The sequence below is a fragment of the Sceloporus occidentalis genome, unplaced genomic scaffold (assembly GCF_023333645.1).
Source record: "Sceloporus occidentalis isolate IW3139 unplaced genomic scaffold, rSceOcc1.0.p SCAF_2, whole genome shotgun sequence".
NCBI lineage: Eukaryota > Metazoa > Chordata > Lepidosauria > Squamata > Phrynosomatidae > Sceloporus > Sceloporus occidentalis.
The window spans coordinates 223027922-223046130 of NW_028316982.1; the positions used below are offsets into that span (position 1 = coordinate 223027922).

General features: G+C 40.2%; 1 protein-coding gene across 4 annotated transcripts in view; it reads right to left on the minus strand.

The window, feature by feature from the left end:
- Nucleotides 1-18209, minus strand: part of EPHA6 (EPH receptor A6) — a 608811-nt gene that overhangs the window by 71914 nt on the left and 518688 nt on the right. For all 4 annotated transcript variants that reach the window (XM_089512280.1, XM_089512279.1, XM_089512277.1 and 1 more), the window contains one exon: nucleotides 2346-2555. In XM_089512280.1, the coding sequence (XP_089368406.1) occupies nucleotides 2346-2555 (210 nt within the window). The remainder of the gene's footprint in view (nucleotides 1-2345; nucleotides 2556-18209) is intronic.

Sequence of the window (18209 nt, forward strand, 5' to 3'; positions counted from 1 at the left end):
CTTCACTTCTTGAATAATTTAAGAACCAAGGAGAACAAAGAATTATAAGGAACAAAAGAAAAACAGCTTTATCCTAAACAAAATAGTCAGTCGCTCTCCATACAGTTTTTTTTATGCACAATATTTTATAGCTGCAAAAACTGAAGTGCAGTTGTGGCTGACTAGTCTTTTAAAACCTTTTTGAGTTTGTGGAATTACATATCACTGGTCTTTGAAAAAATATTGGTGGCATTTACGAAAAGTGTCCTTGAACAGGCTATTCTTAGTTTTCAAAAAACATGTCCCCCACCCTTACTTAATATCTATTTAAATTAACAGTGATGGCCTGCCATAGAATTATGCACATTTCTTAAATTACAATCCAGTTATATTAGCTGAATGTTCTACTAACTGTCAGAAACCATGCTAAAATTAGAATGCCTTTCGGAAATGTAAATAAGGGCCAGGATCCTGCATAGGGACAAGCAGTTATGAGATGTAGCTATGATAGTCTCCCATCAATTCCTCTCCACCAAACCCATCTTTTCTCAGCTGCAGCCCATCTGAATCCAGAGAGCTGACTAAGAAATGTCTTATGTCCAAAACACTGCAGAAACAATCCAGTTTAAGACTGCTTTAACTGCCCTGGCTCAGTGCTACAGTATCCTGGGAATTATAGTTTATTGTGGCACCTGAGCTCTCTGACAGAGAAGGCTGCATGTCTCTCAAAGCTACAGCTCCTATAATTCCCTAGCATTGAGCCAGGGCAGTTAAAGCATTCTCAAACTGGATTATTTCTGCAGTGTGTTTTGTAACTGAGTTTGCGGGGCTGCCACAGGGAAAAGACAGGCTTGTGGGAAGGATTTTTAAAATGCAGTAGTGAATTCCATCCTCATTCCAAAAAAGCAAATTGTAATTGTACATGTCTTATCCATCATAATTCAACAACAGGATTCCATATGTTTTATGTTATGCAGATGTATTTCCACCGTATACAGTCCCACACCCCAACATATCTGGCTGATCCCTTCTAAAGATTCACATTAGCAGACCCTTTGATTTTGCTTTCATGTTTCTCCTAGCTAGGTCTAGATCTTCCACGTCTAATGCCATCTGAGCTGTGGACATTAGTGGGGTTTAAGACCACAAGGCTCTACCTCTTCTTACAGCAAATTCCAGCTGAGTGAGAAAGAAGAGTTGAGGAACAGTAATAATTACAAAACCTTTTGACATATATGTTATTTCTCCATCATTTCTGAACTCCTTATTTTAGTTTTATTGCATATTACATATTTCAAGAAGTTCTGAGACAGGAAGCATGAGTCACATTTTATTGCCTGTCTTCTTTCATGCTTGTTGAGGGAAGAGTTCAAAAACCAACCAAACAACCCCCTCCCAACAACAACAGATACGTAGATCTGTTCTGTACCATAGAAATAAAAAGGAAAACCCTTGCTTTGCATGACAGCCTACACACCTATAAGAAATTACTGGATCAAGGCAATCATTTGCATTCTCGAATCCAGTTACACATGAGTTTACCCCAATGAAATTAACACGGAATAATTAAGTATAACACAAATTTACAGAAATAATTTCAAATATACTCTTCTGAATCTTGGCCATTTTCTATGCAATAGCTCTAACAACACAAATGGCTTTTTACATATAAAGAGGTAGTTGTGAAATTAGAACTTTGCTATAAACCCAAGTTGCAGGGCTTTAGGTGATGCTCAAATGAGTTTCTATTTTTGTGCATTTGTAGATAAGATCAATTTCTACAGTACTGTGAGCCTTCTCATAAAAATGAATAAAATGCCATCACTTAAGTAACTGCATAATATTCAAACAAACAGAATCAAGGTGACTTGAAGGAAAAGGTGAAATAGCAAACATATGCATGTGCAAAACCGTGCTCAGGTAATTCTCTATTTCCACATTGAAAATCTCTCTGAAATAAAACTAATCATGCTTAAAGAATGAAAACACAAGACTTTCACAGTTTTGTTACTGACTATGGGATATGAGGTAATAATACAAATACTTGAGTTCACATATGTAAGTCTCATATACTTGCAAATAAAACCAGGTTGCTGGTGAAGTATGGCCCTAGAAAATTAAAGAAATGAATAAAGCTGCCTAGATGGGGAAAAACACTCCACCAAGCAAAAAGTTACAGAATAAAGAGATGGCATTTGAAGCACTTGAAAGATATCTGAGTCACAAAGATGGTTAAGCATCCAGAACAAAAGGAAAGCCTCCAGAAAAAAAAAAATTCCAAATAGCAGCAAAGGAGGAAAAATCAGTATAAAAAGAAAACAAGGAGACTCATCAATCTCATGTCAAATAAAAAAAAACAAACTTACACTTGTTGTATAAGCTGCTTCGGGGTCATCCTCTAATACGCGTGATAAGCCAAAGTCAGAGACCTTACACATGAGATTACTGTTGACCAAAATATTCCGAGCTGCTAGGTCTCGATGTACGTAGCCCATATCTGAGAGATATTTCATGCCAGAAGCTATTCCACGCAACATGCCAACAAGCTGGATGACTGTAAAGTGGCCATCATGCTTCTGCAACAAAAGGGAGAGTGTCAGAGTCAAGAATATTGACATTTTCAGGTTTTGCTGGTTAAATCTTTTCAATAGGCCTTGCAAAAATCCTACCTACTGATTGCTTAATCACATTTGTCTGAACCAGGTACCTTCGCTCAATGCTGATCCCGTTGGGTTTTGGCCTTCCTACAGTACAACTCACTTGCCTGCCTACCATGCTTGCACATTTCCAGTATTTTATCTTCACTTCTTCTGCAGTACATGGTAATTTTCTCTTTATTGGATACTGTCATCCTTGTGTTTGCTCCTTTGTCCTCTGCATGAGAACACCAACCCCCAAAAAACAAATTTCTTTAACATTTTTGCAACCCCAGTGAAAGCTAGTAACATCTGGCATAGGTTAGAGCAGCATCATACTTTCCCTTAGAAGCAACTTATATAGAGAGGTATGTAGTGCTTTCTCAGAATATGTGCTGCTCTTTTCTTTAATTTATGTGTGTGCCCATGTGTGGCATTATCCAATTTCACACAAAGGCCCATGCTGAGAAAGATGATTGTTGAAGTGCCTTTACCCTGCATAAGCTTATTCAGTTCTTTGCACAGGCAGCAGAGGTGGCACAATGTTCCTCTGCATGAGCTCAGTGTAGATGAGACAGGATCAGCCAGTAGCTTGTGAAGCAGGGATTCAATGACATGCAAAATAATGGAATATATTCCCCCTCTCCCAGTGGTATATTTGAACAACAATAATATATTAACCCATTTTAACAACCGTATATTTCCCAATAGCCTATTAACCCAGTGTCTTTACAGCAGGGAATTATGTAGCCCTGCAAGCACTAGATGTTGATGAATACTACAAGTTGTAGTGCAGCAGCATCTGGAAAGCTTCACAATTCCTATACCTATTTCCAGCTTCCCGTGGAGATATCTAGGAAATGGATTCTTATACTGAAGGGATGAGATGATGGTTTTATGAGAGTTAGAAGGAATTGTGGAATTCTGGAGAGAATGAAGAGTAGAGTATAGATTTAGGAAAAAGGGAGTTTGTTTGAGACAATGAGTAAGGTATTGCTAGATTAACTATCCAACTATCCAACTCCTGGGTCACTTCCTGGCTGGAGCATGAGAGAAGTAACATTGGTGTTTGTGTGTAGGCAATTTTCAGTCACTCTAAACCTGCTCCAGGAAGCTGGGAGACCTTTTGAAGCAGTGCAAGAGGTGGCATAGAGGATGGAGGGGCCAGAGAAAATCACAGGTATCTCTCCCTGTTCCACTGATGAAAGCTACTTTGCTGCTTTCTCCATAAGTATATGGCATTTAATTCCTTTTGCCTTTAAGATACCAGTGTACTAACGTCAAAGGACTGTTAGCTGGAAATACTCACAATATTATAGGATATTTTGAAGGTCATTTCCTATGTTACAGCATGAAATGTCAGCAATCCATTTAAAACCACCTATTTAAAATCATAACTAGAAGTTATGCATATGTATCAGTTTGGTATACTATATTGTGTAACATTTAGTTTGGTTCATTGTTCTACTTTATATTACAAAATGTGTTTTATGCATTTTTGAGATAGGGCCCAGTTTTGCTAGCAGTAGAAGGCTTCCAGCCTTTTAACCCCAAACTTATTCCTGCACATATTAGTTGTGCATTAAGAATATTAGGTAGATGGCTGAACCTCTGCAGGGCCACTGGATTTTAATGGAAAATCTTTGAATTATGTCAGTTATTCAACAGCCACTCTATTTTTCAAGTACAGTAGAGTTTCGATTATCCGACTCTCGGTAATCCGACACTCCGGATTATCCGACGTTGGATAGGCCAGTGGGCGTGGCTTAGAGCCTTTGCCACACCCCCAGCCGGAAAGGGTCCAAGCAATTTTTTTTTGCAATTTGAAGCTTACCTTGCCTTCCTTTCCTCCTCCTCCAATTCTTCTTCGCCCTCCTATCACAAGCCTGGAGGGCAGGCAGCGGAGCCTCAGCAGGTCCAGAGCTGAAACAGACCGCGAGGTCATCCAGCCGGGCCCCAGAGCACCCCCAGGAATGGGGACTCCGGAGTGCCTCTCTCGGAGCTTCCATCCAGGTCCCTTGCTTCCAGCAAGAGAGGCCCAAGCCTTGCGGTTCTTGCTGGCTCCGTCAGGCCCGGGCGAGTGCCTCCAACTCTGCCCCAGTGGTCACGCACTTGCCCAGGCCTAATGCTGGGGCAGCAGGAACCATGAGGCTTGGGCCTCCCTTGGCTGGAAGGAAAACCTGGGAGGAAGTTCCGAGGGCAGCGCTGCCTAGTGCTCATTCCTGGGGGTGCTCTGAGGCCCGCTGGCCGAAGCGCTGCCCTCGGAGCTCCTTTCCTTCTAGGTCCCTTCCTTCCAGCAAGGGAGACCCAAGTCTGGGGCCTGGAAGGAAGGGAGCTCTGAGGGCATGGGGACTCAGGAGCACTGCCCTTGGAGCTCCCTTCCATCCAGGCGCCAGGCTTGGGCCTCCCTTGGCTGGAAGGAAGACCTGGAAGGAAGAGAGCTCTGAGGGCAGTACTGCCAAGTGCTCATTCCTGGAGGTGCTCTGGGGCCTGGCTGGGTAAGCAGGGAAGCCTCAGCGGGTCTGGAGCCGAAATGGACCACGAGGTCATCCAGCTGCGCTTTAGAGCCCCCTTCAGGAATGGGGACTCAGAAGCGCTTCCAGCCAGGTGCCAGGCTTGGGTCTCCCTTGCTGGAAGGAAGGGACCTGGAAGGGAGCTCTGAGGGCAACGCTGCCAAGTGCTTATTCCTGGAGGGAGCTCTGGGGCCCAGCTGGATGACCTCATGGTCCGTTTCAGCTCCAGACCCGCTGAGGCTCCCTGCACACCCAGCCAGGCCCCAGAGCACCTCCAGTATTGACGTGGGATTCTAGTGGTTCATTCCATTTGATTCTCGTACTGAATCAAATGTATATCTTTTTTTACTATTTAGAAATATGTTTCAAATGTCCTTAAAATGTTATGGGGTAAAATATGAACAATTCATGATGGAAATACAGAAATCTGTTGAGGAGGGAACAAGTAGCCCTTATAGTGCTGTCCTAAGCACACTTACTGGGAGGGTGTTTGGAAATCTCCTCTTAGCAAACATTCATATGATTGTTTTACAAATTAAAATACACATTTTGAAGACAATTACATTAAAAAAACCCCCAATAGATTCATAATTCTTAATGATCCACAGATCTATAAGGAAATGAAAGATATACACTTTTGTAATATTCACTGCCACTGGAACTCCTCCATTCCTGTTTTAGATCAAACTGTAAGTGAAGCTTAAGTGGTGCACAGTACAAAGGTTCAGTAGAGCAGACAGTCTAAATAGCATTTTCAACATAATAGGCAGTTTTCTTCTTCAGGAACAAGTAAAGAAAGCTCAGGTCTTACTGTTAGCTTCCTAACTACAGCTTCAGAAATATCAATAACAAGGAGTTTAAATGAATTCATTAATATGGTTTAAAATAGCTTTAGGTTTTTATTTAGCCTGCCAACACAGCTGCTTTGTTTCAATACTCAGGTAAATTTATACTTTGTGTCTTTTCTCTCCCAGTCTCTCTCCTACATCATGATCAAGATGTATTCCTATATCAAGTCATTTTTTATGGAAACAAGGTGATAGGTATTAAAATATAATTCTTAAGAATCTAAATTCTAAAAGATTACATTTTGTTACCTAATTCATCCCCTAAAATTACATGAATATTAATCCCACCTTGGGAGAAAGGTGGGATATAAATTAAATCAATCAGTCAATCAGATACTATTTTAAATGATGTAAGCTCATCATTCTTTGTAGATTTATGGAAAATATTTATCAACAACCAAAACAGTTACGTGTTTTGTAGGAGAAACAGTAAAAAAAGATCATACACATCTTTCTTTGGAAATGTTAATGAAGTCAACTGCATTGCATTTAGGCCATGACATTCTTGCAACTACCAGCACCTTCTCCTTCATGCTATGAAGCTGACAATGTACATTGAACACTGACTGCAGTGACTTCCTACAGCTCTGAAAGGCAACTCCATGGTAGAGTGGAGGAGTGCAGTAACAGAAGACTTGGTTCAGAGAAATGTGTAAGAAAAAAACAATTAATTTCTGAACAAGGTTTGCTGAACATCTCCCATCCCTCTGCCTGTGAGACACAGGGGATGGTGACTGGGGAGTTGCTGGAAGCATCAGTCCTTAGTCAGTGGGTGTGCTTTGCAAAATATTATAGTTGCAGAAGGATAAAACTTTACAAGAATCCTCAATTTGTTTTGCTTTGGATTTCCCTGTGTGTGTGATGTGTGTGTGTGTGTGTGCACGTGTGTTTTTTGGCATTGGTAAAGAAAATGTGCACCTGTACATACTCAATCCACTTTCTTGCTCTTTCTACTTGGTGACAATGAGCCTGTTCTCTATGGTGGGAGATGCAGCAGAGAGAAGAGGCAACAGTTGCATGGGCACCCTGAAATATTTCCCTCTTCAAACCTTTGATAGGCATGCAGTATTTGCCGACATATGAAAGCAAGCACCTTGGAAGTCGTCTCCCAACCACCCTTCCTTATGTACCTGGAGGAAAGCTAGTGCTTTTCCTTCAGGAGAAACCAAAGTAAAGAAGACAAAATAATAGAATTTCGATTGTTTCATTGTAAAGCCAAGGGATATAATTTAATCCTGATGAAAGAGATTAGCGCACTGTCTTTTATTCTTGCACTAGGCATGAGACGTAAATGCACAGGGACAGATTCTATTGCACAGATCCGTTCCCGGGCAGTACTCATCCTGTACCTGTCCCAGGCTTCTCCCAGACCTTTTAAAGAATGGGATTTTCCTGTTCTTTAAAAATTCTGGGAGAAGCCTGGGTCAGGTACGGGATGAATACCTCCCAGTGACAACTGTGCCAGAATACATTCACGTGAATTCGCTAGTTCGGTGAATTTATGTGAATTTGAATTTATGTGAATTTGAATTTATGTGAATTTGAATTTATGTGAATTTGAATTGCATTCAAACTGACTTCCCATTGCCCGAAAATAGCTTGCCATTGCCCCAAATTGCATGTGATCACCTCTCATGCAATAACGTGAAACCCCATGATTGCGTTCGGACTGACTTCCCATTGCCCGAAATTGCGTGTGGTAGTCTATCACGCAATAACGTGAAACCCCATGATTGCGTTCGGATTGCCATTGGATTATACTTCCAATTTCCCTTGTCTGATAACGTCCTAACTGAAAGAACAGTTAATGGCAGCATGAGCTTTTGTATACTTCAGTATACTTCCTCAGATGCTTTTGGTGGAGCAGAAGCCAGGGACAGAATATATATGCCATAGGTATGTGAGAATGAGTGTCACAATATTCTGCATTGCAACCATCATGCAATGGCCATGCTGTTTGTCTGTTTGTGCAATGCTCCTCTCCGAGACACAACCACTGCACAATTCTGTAATTCTCATCTGTGCGATTGTAAGTTGGTTTATAACATCATAAATTCCCAATAGGATGCCAGCCAAAATCTGACCCTGTGCTGTGCCTAAAGATGATCAACAACAAATATGCCCCTGCCCTACTGGAAAAATATGAGTATTGACTTCAGAAGATGTAGTAACTGTTTTCAAGAGCTGACTTCCAGAAAAGATAAAGTAAAATCTCTTTGTTACCAGTCAAGCTGGTAAGGAAAACAACTCTAAATTGTCTTCACTGTGGAGTTATTGGTGAGACTGTATCAGTTACAAATATAATTCAAAGGAACTTTAAAAGGTCTCAAAACAATGTTCTCCAGGAGGGCTCCATGGTAGCATCTTCTTCTTTTTGGATGCCATTTATACAGCAATTCTGGGTTTGCACTGCAGGTGAAGCTGTATGAGCTCTGCTAAACATATTGGTACAGATAAGAGGTATTATCACAAAGAAAAGCTGAATTCTGTAACATATTCAGTAATTGAAAATTTATTTTATTTTGTATACTTCATCCAGCTATTTATTATTTTGCCTTCTTTATTCTGGCTTCTGCAAATCATGAGGCAATGCAAAGAGATACACAGAACTTTGGAATGTAACACAACAAGCATTGGCAATTCTCAGATTAAGCAGGCATGATCTCCTGCTAAAGTAACCAAGATCCTGGTCCATGCCCTAGTGGTCTCACGACTTGATTACTGTAACATCCTTCTGGCAGGGCTTCCTCTTTCTCACCTCCGTCCTTTAATTTCTGTCCAGCATTCAGCTGCACACTTTATCACTTCCGCCCACTGCTTTGACCACATCCTGTGTTGGCATCCCTTCACTGGCTCCCCCTCCCTTTCCGTATTCAGTATAAGCTCCTGCTGTCCACGTTTAAAGCCCTCCATGGGCTGGCCCCTCCTTACTTATCAGACCTTATTTCTTCTCACCTTCCCACTAGGGCCCTCCATTCTGGTAGTCAAGGTTTGCTGTCCCAGCCCAGGATTTCCTCTGCCCCATCTTGGATTCGCCCCTTTTCACTCGCTGCCCCTCACTCCTGGAACCTTCTTCTCCCGCAAACAAGAGCCATCTCTTCTTTAACCAGCTTCAAAACGGAGCTGAAGACCATCCTGTTCAGAGAAGCGTTCCCAGGCATTGCATAATTGTCACTTGCTTTTTGTTGTTCTTTTGTTGTCTGTTTTATTGAATCATTTCCTGTATTGCTATGTATTTTATCTGTATTATCCTACTAGAGAGGCCCCTTCCCCACCACCTTTCCCTTCTCCTTTTGTGTCGTGTCTTTTTAGATTGTAAGCCTGAGGGCAGGGAACCGTCCAATTAAAAAGATTGTATGTACAGCGCTGTGTAAATTTACAGCACTTTATAAATAAAGGTTAATAATAATAATAATAATAATAATGATCTACACACTTTCAACCATTTTCTTTGGAAAAAAACCCCAAGTGCTACAAACATGCATAAAAAGGAAACAAAGAGCTAAAATGAATTGTTAGTCCAACTACAATAGATCCAATGAATCAATGAGAGCTTCCCGTGTTTGCAAATCGGCGGGCTGAGTGCGGCTGGGAGCCAAGATGCAGCCAGGATGCAGTTGCCCAGTGGCATTGGTGGCATTTTTCGTGCGATAATTCCCGAATGCATCCCATAAGTGACTGTATACCAGCAGGGGTAAGTCGCTTTATTTTTGCATGTGATAATCTCCTTGATGTCAACATTTATGTAAATCCCACAATGTGAATCTAATGCAGCAGATTTATGATAACAACTGGATTTAGTTGAGAAATTCTCCACTTCTTCCCACATTATCCAGCTTGCTCAATACCTGTCCCTATGAAATTTTGAGCACCTTTTAAAATTTTGCTAAGAATAAACAACCACCTATTGGGACTCAGGAGTCCCTTCATTCATCAAATAATTTAAGTTATACCAGCTAATTTTGATCTTGGCTTATAATTTTTTAAGATACTCTGGACCCAAACAGACAGGCCAAAATAAAGCGGCTTCAGGCCACTTTGGAGGTATACTGTTTAAATGATGCATGCATCCTAAGAGGATGGAAGCTGCACCAAAGCCATACTCCAGTCATAAGGACTGGATCACAGCTTTGGCTTAGCTTCTGCCTCTTAGGATTCATGCATCATTTAAACAGCATACCTCCAAATTGGCCCAAAGCAGCTTTATTTTAGCCTGTATGTTTGGGCCCCTTAATATGCTAATAAAGTCAAAATTAATACACATTGTTGTTGTTGTTGTTGTTGTTGTTGTTGTTGTTGTTGTGTGTGCCTTCAAGTAATTTCTGACTTATGGTGATTCTATAATTTTTTTTTCTTGGCAGGATTTGTTCAGAGAGGGTTTGCTTTTGCCTCCCTCTGAAGCTAAGAGTACACACTGGCTCTCATATACATTTTTACAGAGAGACATCCTATAGCCATTTTTTTCCTCAGTTCTTTTTTATTTGCCCCAAATGGCAATATATAAAATTGACGTATTGTGAATTTAAGTGACATTAGGATGTCATCTACAGCTAAGTTTTCAAATCTCAGAGGTTAACACAAGAAGTTGTTTTGAAACAATTCCTGGTTGGCTGCTGAGGATGTTTATCAGCCTTGGCAGCCATTTATATCACAATGAATTTGTTCAGAGCACTGTTCCATCAAATTGTAAATAATCTTTAACACTTTTGCCAAATAAACTACCTTTGACAGCCAAAGGTATATCTAATGCCTGGCTGGTTGCACATTTATGCTGCCTACCCAGTGCACTTGAAAGAAAATGTTTTTGTATTCAGCATCTGATGCTGTTTGCAAAACCTGACTTTAAAATATTCCAGTCCAGTTACAGAACACCGTATAAAGAATTATGGGAAACAAATCAAGCCTCTCTAGTGGAAACGTCCATCCACATAAGAGTTTTGTTCTCTCAGTGGCCCAGAGATGCAACCACATCATACATACAAGGTAAAAAAAAAAAAAAAACCTCAAGGAAAGCTGCAAGTCTTACTTCACTCTTAAACTACTAGAAACCATAAGTACACAATTCACATTTCTGCAGGTACACACTGCTTAGTATATAAACTACACAGAACTTTGAGGACAGAGCTGAATGACTTGAACCATTTGCAGAATGCCACTGGACTATAAATCTTCCACTGAATCTTCAAATATACCATAAGATACTAAAGCATGCACCAACCCTTTTTTCAGCATAGGAGCCCCTGGCTGAATTCACATATTTGATTTGGAATGGTTAATTTCAGATTCCATTCAGTAATCACAAGGTCATAAATTTGCCTTACACGACCACAATTCACTTCTACAGTTGTCACATGTGTAATGATCAAAAGCCCCCTCCCAACCCTTCCTTTTCAGCAGTGTAGCCCCCCCAACAGTCACTTTTGCGTTACTTGGGAGTGGGTGGGGGTGGGTGGGTGAGTAAGGATATCTCTGGATTTCTTTTGTAGTTGGAAGTGCTGTGACAGGCATCTAAGGATAGGAAAACAGCTGAACATGGCTCTGCTCTTTCCCCCAATTTCCAGCAACATGAAAATGGTTGTACTGGGTGGAGAGGTGGAGATAGCATCTCCTAATGCAGGTTCTCATCCAATGAGCTTTTATGACCAGTGAATTTTTATGACTACATTATTTTTCTAACAGCCATCCCATACAGCAGAATTATAGGTTATACCACTTGAGGCAGGAAGCAGGACACATTTTAAATTACTTCTCCACATTAAAGTCTCTTTGCAGGCAGACATTAAAGGTATGTCAAATATATACAAATCCTAAGTTGAATCAAGCCATTTTGTGTGGACGTATCAGAAACATTTGGACATCATGTTGAGCTAAAACCAAGGGCTCATCCAGACTGGTCTAAAGAAGGATGAATCCCTGGGGTTTGCCAACTGCTTTCATCTCACCGTCCACTGCTTCCACTCTTCTGGGGGCTTCTTTGTATCAGTTTCTTGGCTATATATTAGGGCAACTTAAATAGTTTTTAAAACTGAGACATGGTCTGCTGAGTTTATTCTGTGGTCTGAAGGGTAATTTTTTTCTCTGAAATCCCCCCCCCCCCAATTTTTTTAAATGCAGAAGTGTTATTTTGCTGATGTTATTTGTTTTGTGCCTTCAACCAGTCGTGTCCCTAGGATTAGTGTCACCCAGTGCATGGGGGGACAGGCTGCCATTTGGAGTCTGGCATAGCCACGCCAGAGTCCAAATGAAAGGCACTACTCCTCCCAGCAGCCTGTCCCCTCATGCACTGGGTGACACCAATCCTAGGGACATATAGGGTCTGGCATGGCTGTTAGGCAAGTGAGAAAGGGATGCAACACACTAGATTACTTCTTAGGGTCAGTAGAATAGGTACTGGAGCAAACAAGTACATTAGAGCTGTGCATAATCCATATTTTTAAATCCAGCTTGTGTGGAAATTGACTATAACTGGCTGACACTTGACTGGTGAGGTCATAGACCCCCTAATGAGAATAGGGCTGGGGCTCAATCCCCCCCCCCCCCAGACTAGGCTAGGGGAGTCTGAGTTCCCACAAATGATCAAGCAAAACTGGACAACCATGACTCCTATCTAGTTGAGGTGTTCAGAAATTATCAAGTTATAAAGTGTATCAATTAAATGTGCATTAAATATCAAGCACACATGCACGCACGCACGCACACACAAACAATTAAGAGAGCTATTGTAGATGAGATCATTCAGGAGTAACAAGTTGCATGTAATCTGGCCTATACAAACTTTTTTGGGAGCAGTGGTATCCCCAGTCCTGGTGTCATCTGGTGCAGGGACGGGGCTTCTGGGGCAGTGGCAGCGGTGGTCAACAAGGCATGTTTGGCCCTCTCCTTTGCTGCCACCATGGAGGTCTTCTTGTGAGGGGGCTTGTGCTGTCATGACAAGCCAGCAGAGGGGCGCTCAACCCTCTCGTTTTCTGAAGTGGCAAGCCAGGAGGGCCTGACTGGGTGTCACTCCCTCTTCTGGGGTGTCACCTGGTGTGGGCCACACTATCCACACTCCACAAGTGATGCCACTGCTTGGAAGTAAGATTCACTGACTACATGGAGGTGTCTTCTAAGCAGACTTCATGCATCTAAGAGTTTTCATAACCAAGTGTGATGGAATAATAATGAAAAGGGGAGAAATAATTAGTCCTTTCTGTCACTGTCAGGAACTATGATGGCTATTGTGATGACCTATCTAGAGAACCCACATCACAGCAGGAAGTGTTATGTCCTGCAGTGGCCTTAAGACACTTGTATATTCTTTAAGACTTGTTTCACTTAATCAAGAAGTGGGCTTTCTTCTTGGAACAGGAGAGCAAAGATGAGACCTTGTATCAGTTATTTTTACTGAACATGCTGCAGAAAATTCTGAAAAGGAAAGGCTTACCACAACACTGTAACATGGTCAGCCTTGAGAATCTACAAACTAGTCTCCCCCCCCCCCCCCCCGTAATTCTTGTTATGGACCCAAATTCTTTTTCTGCCTTACAATGTTCAGATGCTGATAACTCAGATTTGAGTTGCTTTGCTGTGCACAATGCCAAAAGGTGGCTGAAGTTGTATTAATAATTGCTCACAAGCCCTTAGTTTCTCTGAAATTAAAATTTCATTTTTTATTCTACAGTCATAATGAGAACATGATCAGACAACATAAAACCACCCTTGGATTAGATACGTTGTGATAAATTTTTGACACCACCAAAAGACGAAATAAAAGTGAATGGATGGGAAGTCTGAATGATGTAGAGGATTTATTTAAAAGGAACCACAATATAGGGTGCATTTTTCTTCCTTTTTGTGTGTGTTCATTTCTTTTTAGTTAGGATGTGCAAAGCTTCTTCCAAAAAGAAGACAGAAGTCAGTCTTTTGCTGCTTATTACCTACATCTTGCTTACATCTAGAGGAGACTCAATTTTTCTGCTCCCCCATTTCTGATTTCACCAAGTTATATCCTGTTCTGAGTTATTTAGAACATCACATAAAGTTTAATAATTATTCAGTCTTTGGGCTGACAACAATCCAGACACAGATGCAAAGATTTATATTCTATCATGGGATATCAGGGAATATCATGATGGTGTCAACTTCTACTTTTCTAATTTTCTATTTGAGACATAGCTCGGTTCAGTTTGTGGCAGGGCCTGGGTTGTGGAAAGCCTTGTGCCTTTCCCAAGGTGTGTATGCTGTGTGTGTGTGCATGGTTTAGATTTGGGAGACTGAAATTTACATTTCATCTCAATAATTTACATTTCATCTCAATAATAGACTAATAGATTTGGTCTGTAAAGTCAATTGAATATATGCAAGATAAGCAGCCACATAAGCACTTGCTCGAAACAAAACAGGATAGAGTGTGGTTTTATATTATTTGCTCATTTTATACAGACCAGACATATCTGGCACTACTTTTATTTGGTTTGCTGACACTATGGAGCACAAAGTATTGAAATCCCATGCAGGTCATTTCATTAAAACAACTATTCAGGTGGTTGAGTGATCCATCTGCCTTAGCCTCAGTGTCTCATACAGAAATGGCATGACTAAATGAAGGTGAAAGCAAATAACAACATTTAAAGAGATGGATACACATTTATTTTTTCCATTCATCATAAGAAGAGACTGCTGGATCAGCACAAAGGCTCATCTAGTTCACTGTTCTATTTCCATCATGGCCAACCAGATGTCAATGTGGAGCTTGCAGCAGAAATTTTTGCTATCTGATATATACACTAATTGTAATGCTAGATGTAATGTAATAATAATAATAATATTTATTTATTTATTTATTTATTTATTTATTTGTATTCCGCCTCCCCCTGTATTGGATCAAAGCGGGTAACAACATATGTAATGTATAGCCATTGACTACAAGCCATTGTTTTTTTACCCTCCATGACTTTGTATGTCCTTCTTTAAAATTGTACAAGTTCATAGCCATTGCTACATGTTGTGATAGCAGATTCCACATCTTAACTATGTGCTGTGTAAAAAAAAATCTTCCTCTTATTTGTCTTGAAACTTTTACCATTCAGCTTCATTGGATGACTCCAGTTTCTAATATGAGAATGGGGGGAGTCCCCCTTTCTCATAATATTAGAAACTGGAGGCACTTTATCCACACCCTGCATAATTATATACTGTATGTCTCTATCTTGTACTTCCATATGTACTTTTTCCTTAGCTAAACAGGATCCAAATGTAACCTTTCCCTATGACCATTGCAGGTTTTTGATGCTCACATTTCAGTGTAGACAGAAAACTTGAATAAAATACTATGTGGTGAATCTCTTAAAATTCAACTAGAAAGTGGCTAGCATCCTGCATTGCAGTTATTAATTTGTAAACTAGAATTATGGATCTGTCTTTGATATTATTAACTGCCTTCAAGTCCAAGTCCAAGTCAACTTCGACTTATGGCAACACTATGAATGAGAGTCCTGACATCAATAGACCTGCCCATACCTCTCTGTATTTACCCATGATATGTATTCACATAGTGCCATGATAATAAATCCCATCCCCAATTTCACTTTTAACTTGAGAGAGCTGTCTATGTAATGAAGGTCTGTGATGTGAGTGAGGTGCTTCAGAATGACATGACTAGTCTTTTCCTGTCCATGAACCATGGTGTGATGAATACAAGTGGGTTGGGACACAAGAAGCTTGCTGTGTCATTCTGAAGCACCCCACATGTCACACAGAGCTACTTCCTTCAGTTTAAGGTGGGTTCTGTGCATTGATTCATTTGTGATTACACTTATGTAGTTTTGAATGTGACATAGAATCTTGGCCAATGTTTTCAAAAGAACACAAGAGCAAAATAAATAAAGTAAATAAAAGTGGAAAGGGGATCGTTCTGCTGAAAGGTTGCTCAGGATACCAAGGACAAAATCTGACATATTTGTATGCTGTATGAGAAAGAAAGAGGGAGCATTTATTTTTAGCATCTCTTGCAGCAGGCAAATAAAGACAGGGCCATTAAACTTTGTAGTGTCATGTGGGTCTCCTCCACCCAAAATGAACTCTGACTAGAGAGGCTATGTTAGATGGATTTATCACAGACACTTTATGGCTCCATTTTATGGAACTCTCTTCTCTTTCCCCAACATTATTTAACATGAGCTTGTACAGCAGCATCTAACCTCTAGCTGACAGGAAGGATGAGGTTAATGGCAAAGCTGTACTGGGAATTATATAATGGCTGTTTCATCGAGCAGCAATATATCCTGACATTTCTTCCCCACAGAAAAATATTTCTCACTTCCTTCCCTCAGCCTGTCTCTGACTTGCCTTTAGGAATTCAGGTTTGGTAATAAGCTTTGGTCTTTTATTTTGTTGTATTTTCTATTATTAATGTGCCACAGAAATGGACAAACTATATCATAGTGCCTTATGTTATTAGCTTTAGATGATGTCCTCACAATAAGAGGAAACCTTTCTGTAATAATATTTTATTTTATCTAAAGATACAACAGAGATCTCCTGGAATTATATTTTTGAAATCATGTAACTGCTAGCATAATCTTGGTGAGCTATGGATGTTTCTTGGAAAAAACAGTTCATGTCGAATAGAAAATATTGCATAAATATTGATTAATTCATACAAAAAGCACCTAGGAATTACTGAGAGTTGATTTGTTTGTGCAGTAGAAATCCTTGACAGTAAATATTGAAGATTAATATACTAACAACAGAAAAATGAGAAAATTCCTTTACAGAGGATATATGTTAATACCCAACTCTTGTTAAACTATTTAAAATAACAGAGTCATAAATTTGGAAGAGAGAACAAGGGCCATCCAGTCAAACCCTCTGCCATGCAGGATCACAATCAAAGTACTCCCAACAAATGGCCATCCAGCCTCTGTTTAAAAACCTCCAAAGAATGAGACTCCACCACACTCCAAGGCAGCATATTCTACTGTCCAACAGCCCTTACCATCAGGAAGTTCTTCCTAATGATAAGGTAGATTCTCTTTTCCTGTAATTTGGAACCATTTCTCCATGTTTTAGTCTCTGGAACAGCAGAAAACAAGCTTACTCCATTCTCAATATGACATCCCATCAACTATTTGAACAGGGCTATCATGGGACACCTCTTAACCTTTTCTTTGTCAGAACAATCAAAGACTTGACATGGGAATATCCCCATCATTTTCCCATGCTGGGAAAAAGCTTATTTTGTTGAACATCTCTCACAATTTTTAAAGGCAAGCATTTTCACCTGCACAAGAATCACATAAAAATAAATAAATACAAATCAGATTTTTCATTGTTTTTCTCTGTTCAGGAAGAACATGTCTTTTTAGTACTACCTAATGACTGTATTTTTGAAAAGATTATCTTGAATTTTACTTAAGGCAAAAATCTTAAACTTACTTGGAAGTATCTTGAATCAGAGAATTGGAAGAGACTACAAGGACCATCTAGTCTAATGCATGCCTATACAATAATATACAACTAAAGCATCCTCAAAAGATGGTCTTTCACCTTAAAGACTTCCAAAGGCAGTCTATTCCACCTCCCAAGGCAGTCTGTTCCACTTGCAAACAGCCCTTATAGTTAAGATCTTCTTAATGTTTAGGTGGAATCCCTTTTCTTGTACAGTAATTTGAACCCTTTGGTTCTGTCTCTGCACTAGCAGAACACAAGCTCACTCCATCTTTTACATGCAGTCTCTTCAAATATTTAAAGATGACTGTCATGCCACTTTTCAGATTTCTCCATGCTAAACATACATAGTTCCCTCAATCATTACTCATCAGACCTGGTTTCCAGACCATTTACCATCTTGGTTGCCTTACTCTGGATATGTTCTACGTTACTGATATCCTTCTTAAACTGTAGTGTTAACTGGGCACAGTACTCCATGTGAAACCTGCCCAAAGCAGAATAGACTATTCCTTTCCTTGATCTGGACATTACATATCTGTAGATGCTGACTAGAATGACTTTGGTTGTTTTGGCTGCCACACCACACTGACAACTCATGTTCCACTTGTGGTTTTCTAAGAACTCTAGATCTTCTTCACATGTAGTCAGGTGCTGTCTGCTCGACATATATGGATTTCATTTTTCATGCTGAAATGTAGTAGCTTACATTTATCCCTGTTGAAATTAATTTTTTGAGCTTTGGCCCAGCTTTCCAATCTGTCAAGGTAATTTTGAAATATGGTTCTGTCCTGTGGGGTTTTTGC